Genomic DNA, 4,955 nt, shown 5'->3' with positions numbered 1-4,955 from the left:
AAACATGGACGTTACAATGAAAGCAAACGCAATCGAACATCTTGAGACAAGGTGCGGGGGAAGGGGATGAAGTGGAAGGTGATTATCGCTTGAACATAAACAGACAATTATCGCAGAACAGTTATGCTTACGTAAAGTGATCTTGATTTCTCTTTCTTTACCTCATCCTGCCACTCTTTCCTTTCGTTACAAATGTTTTTAACTTCGCGCTCGAGCATTCGTCACACGTGGTTTCGGTTTCGGTTCTTACGCTGGTTTAGAAAGAATTGTTTTGTATTCCTTGCTCGATGCCACTTGTTTCGGTTGTTCTATGGCGAGGTTTCTACAACATTGGCCTAAACGGTTCCCTGAGCCAGAAGTTTTACCCGGGACTTGAGTGGCGCACGTCAGAAGAGAAAACTCGTCGCACGGCAACAACGGAAAATACGAAAGGCCGGGAACACGCACACACAATTACACAAGTAACGACGAAAAAGAAAAGAAGAAGCATGGAGTTTCCATAGACCGCTGAATTGGTTCGATTTAGCTTGGAGATTCGGTGAGCCACTCTTTCTTCGCGCATTGACCACAGACAGTTCCAGAACCGGAAGGATGATTCGGTGCACTGATTTCACTACCGTCTTCTCCGCGGTGCACACACACACACACACACCGACCAACGGGGGTTTTCCCGACGCGGCGGGGTCGGGCTTGGCTCACATCTCGTTACTTTTCACTAGTGCAAGTAGTTCAGTTTGGTTGTTTGCTCTGGAGTTTGTGTGAAGCTATACTCTAAGCGCCCGACGGTCTATCTATCACGACGGTGTATTTGTTGTTGTTGTTTTTTTTTTGTTTTAATTTATATAGTTGTTGTTTGTTTCTGTTCTATTCTCCATCACCCAAGTATTGTTTTTAGAAGTTGTTTATGTTGGTTGATTGGTTGGTGGTTGGGTTTTCCTTACTCGAGTTTTAAGGTGTGTTCGTGTATAAGTATGTGTTTTGTTGTTTTTTTTTGCAAGTAAATGAGTGTGTATCGAGAAAGTTGGGTTTGTGTCAAAGGTGTGCTTACCGCCAAATACATTGACTGCATCTGTGGGATAGAAAGAAAAAAGAGGAAAAATAATGTAAAAATTAAGAAATTAACTCAAAATAAGAAAATAATTCTCTCAAATTCTGCAGATGATGAAAAAATGGAATGGAAAAGCTTCACAAGCATCGTCAAAGGAGCGAAATATAACGCCTCAAAATCGTCTCCTAATCCAAACACCAGAATAACAGCATACCCATCACACCAATTATTTTATCTCTAGTGACCAACGAGCGATCAAGTTACCGACAGCGATAGGGTGATTCAAACACGACTAGGAAGAAACAACCCCGAGGGTAAAAAAAAGGCGAACAGCAGAGTGGACCGCCGGCACAGCGCGGTAGATCGAGTGTCGACAATCGGGCGCGATCAAGAAGCGTGAGAAAAGATCCATTTTCGTTGCTTCGAGGGCCAACTCGAGCCATTTTCCCGCACACGCGCCCAACCATTTCCCTGTTAAGACTAAGGCGCGCAAAGATTGTGGGAAATGCTATTTCGCTCGACAAATAAGAGAGGAGAAAACAAAAGATCACTTTGCAGACAACCCATCCAAGTAACCTAGAACCAAGAAGCGGATGACTGTATTGTGACATCGGTTCGCAGTTTGGAAACACAACCAGTTTCCGATAAAACGATTCTTCTGAGGCAATAGACCGAGAGACGAGAGCGAGAAATAAAACAAGCGCACAATCATAAACCTTTTGGGACCAGCGAGCCCAAGGTTCGAGAAGAATGAAATTGTCGTATGTTAATCGCGTCCGGAATAGACGAAACAACGAGACAAGAGGAGGGGAAAAAAGACGAAAAACAAAACAAACTAACAGCTAATACCTGTGACACCCGATCCGCTCGGTCGTAACTTATCAACGGTGCGTTTTATTACTCTATTTCGAGTCAAACGCTGTTTGCTGGTAGTCATCCCTTAAGACTAGGCTACGACAACAGTCGTCAAAGATCGTCACTCGATCCGCGCGAACTTCATAGCCGTCACCAGCTGCGACCAGCTAGGCTTAATGAATGAATATTAAATGAATGAACCCGTTGACCCGACGACAACGGGACAAACGCCAAACGAAGAACGACCGACGGAGGTTCGGCGGTGATGCATCCAGCTGTAGGATGATTTGTTTTTCACACTCATCACAGCTCGTCAACCGTTCGCCAGAGCAAACTAATTGCAGGCCGTTCAATCGCAATCGGGTCCGAAAGAGGTGTCAAAAGCGTCAAAGGTCTTCCTCCAGCGAGGGCTCCGTCGCGATGTTCAAATATTAACCTCAAACAAACGCTCACCGACAAGTGCCCAGGGCGAGGTAATGATGTGTATAAGGTCATAAAGTCTGGGCCGCTGATAACGCTGGCCCGGCCGGGGTCGGCTCGTTTCACACCACCACACACCACTCTCGGTGCGACACTTGTAAGATAACGTTTCGGGTTGGGGGATTTTGCGGTTTCTAGTCTCGGGCTCGGGCTTTGATGTTTACCGCTTCGTGCGATCTGTCAAAGTCCCGCGGTCTGCCGTCACCGGAAGAGCTTGGGAATGCGAAAGGAAAAAAAAGGGCCCCACAATGCAATGGACCAAACAAAATAAAACCCATACCGACTGATAACGAATCGGGCCGACGGTTGGTGGTTTCTGCAATTCTGGGTGCAATTTCCCAACCAATCAGCGGCACCGCAACGGGCCCCGATTTCCATTGGTTTTGTTTGTTTGCTGCGCAAAAGGTTGCCCGGATCACCGCCGCCGAGTGATAAGTATCGGCGTGTATCTTTCCCATTCATGCAGCGGCACGTCGACAGATCGACAAAGATACACCGGGATCGAGTGACTCCTCGCGGCGAAGACGGCGATACACCGAGAGGATGTGTATATTTTCCAAATAATCCGTACAACAACGTCAATATTGACCGGGCACAAACAAGCCCTACGCTGCACCGCACCGGGCCTTTGGAGAGAAAAGAAAAGACGGGACTGGGAAAAGTGGAAAAATCCAAGCCGAAGAGTGGGGGAGAGAGGAGGGAAAACAAACAAAACACCCAAAATGCCAAACGCATAAACAAACTGACGCGCGGGTACGTGGAATCGGGCGATATTGAGACCACTTTCTTGAAGGAAGAATGCGGACCCTCGCTAGTCGCGTGCAGTCTTTGAGCTGTGTTGTTTACACACTGGGGACCAAAGAAAAAACCCCGAACGATCGAAGTGCACACAACGATTAGTTTAGGGCCGAGAATTGCTTGAGAAGTCGATAAGAACTGAAGAGGGTCCTGCTATAGGCGAGGTTCTACTTGAACTCATCAGAATTGGGTTGATGATGACGGTTCGATCAACGCCGACACTTTGAGTCTATATATCCGAAGATACAGTTCCAGTAACTACTGGAAATAGAACCACATGTCATCGTTCAAGTTCTTCGCGAGAGGCTTCTGCATTGGGAGATTGGAATTCCTAAACTCTCGAACTTCAGATATTATTGTGAATCAGGGATCTGATCTTGAAGAAGTTAGTCATTGATCCGATGATCCGCTTCATTTCCAAGAATAACACCGACCCACTCCGAGGAGTCACGGTTGACTCACCGGTAGAAAATGAAATCCTCACGATGTTGGGGCTTACCTGTGCGAGCGTAGGTTATCCTGCCGCTTGAAGTACTTGCCGCAGACCTCGCAGGAAAACGTCACCTCCGGGCTCTTGTGCGTGCGCTCGTGGATCATCAGGTTGTACGGTTTGGTGAAGCGCCGCTGGCAGTACTTGCAGACGAATTCGCACTTTGGTCGCATCTTGCGACGGAAGTCGGCCCTACGGTCGTCGTTGTCAATACGCATTACCGCGAACATGGTGCCGTGTTTTGCTGCGGGAGTGGCTGCGGGGTTTGGGGGGTGATTGAGTGTGCGGGGGGATCGGTGCTGCTCACCGAGGCGCCGTGCTCCGTCTTCCGTGCTGCTCCCGTGCTCTGTCCCGTGTCGAGGGCTGACGCGTTACCGAGCTACCACCACAGCTTCCAAGCACTCTGCTGACACGCTGTCTCCGATGTCGCTGCGTCCCTCGGGAAAGGAAGCGACGGCGAACTCTGGAACGCGCGGAGTGGCTTGCCGTATCGCGCTACGTGCCGGCCTTGATGTCGCACTCGGACTCCTCGGGCAATTGTTGTCCGACAGCTACCACCACCACAGGCTGCTTGATGAGTAATGTACCGACACCTCGTTGCTGGCTGCTACTGCTAAAAATGGGCATAGGAGAGAAGTAGATGTTAGCCAACGTTGCCCGATGAAATTAAACACACGCACACACGCTCATTATAATTTATCAACAAAAGGAGAACAATCGGGTACCGTCGGCAACGAATTGTCACGCCAGTTTATCTAAATTGCGGCAAAAATCACCCACTTTGCCAGCCGCCAGCCGCCGACCAGCGACACGTCGAAGCGGCCGGTAAACAACGCGCCTAATAAATTTATACGATATTCGCAGCCGCAATCCCAGACTGACGCTTGCGCCCGATCCGTTCGGAGGTGAGTGTGTGAATAGTTCGTGACAACAAGCGGTTGCGACCGATCGCCCACCTCTCTCTGCGGACACGCGGAACTCGCGGATGAAATATACATTTAACTGCCAGCTAGGTCGGTTGAGCTGGTGAGCTGTTTGGGATTTTTTTTCGTTTTAGTTGTTCCCTCACGTAACCCCCCCAGACCGAACGCGAGCTTTCGAGGGGATGATCGTTAAAGCGATCTGCTTTTGAAAGGGAAGATTTACAAACTCCCGGCGCTTCACACAGCTCAATCGCGGCGATGACTAAGTGTGCGCGGGCATAATTTATTGACCCACCAAGCGATCGGTGTGTTCGCTTTCACCACCGTGACATGTATCCCCCCGGGTACAGTGGCTCGGGGA

At 49.0% G+C, this 4,955-nt stretch overlaps 1 protein-coding gene across 1 annotated transcript; it reads right to left on the bottom strand.

Annotated features, from left to right (window-relative positions):
* Nucleotides 1–915: 915 nt before the first annotated feature.
* LOC131264487 (protein drumstick) lies at nucleotides 916–3,901 on the bottom strand. Its single transcript, XM_058266786.1, has 2 exons — nucleotides 3,681–3,901; nucleotides 916–1,069 (listed from the first exon to the last, which is right to left on the bottom strand). The coding sequence occupies exons 1-2, from the start codon at nucleotides 3,899–3,901 to the stop codon at nucleotides 1,045–1,047; spliced, it is 246 nt and encodes an 81-aa protein (XP_058122769.1). The 3' UTR covers nucleotides 916–1,044.
* Between the last annotated feature and the right edge of the window lie 1,054 nt (nucleotides 3,902–4,955).

This window comes from Anopheles coustani, chromosome 2, assembly GCF_943734705.1.
Source record: "Anopheles coustani chromosome 2, idAnoCousDA_361_x.2, whole genome shotgun sequence".
Lineage (NCBI taxonomy): Eukaryota > Metazoa > Arthropoda > Insecta > Diptera > Culicidae > Anopheles > Anopheles coustani.
Note: the sequence above shows the minus strand (reverse complement) of the source record. Positions and strands in the feature narration are given on the sequence as shown.

Excerpts from the sequence above, each read along its gene's own strand:
- LOC131264487 (XM_058266786.1), bottom strand. The coding sequence starts at position 3,901 with ATGTTCGCGGTAATGCGTATTGACAACGACGACCGTAGGGCCGACTTC. Across the intron at positions 1,070-3,680 it reads GATAACCTACGCTCGCACAG|ATGCAGTCAATGTATTTGGC; the intron begins GTAAGCCCCAAC and ends TCTATCCCACAG.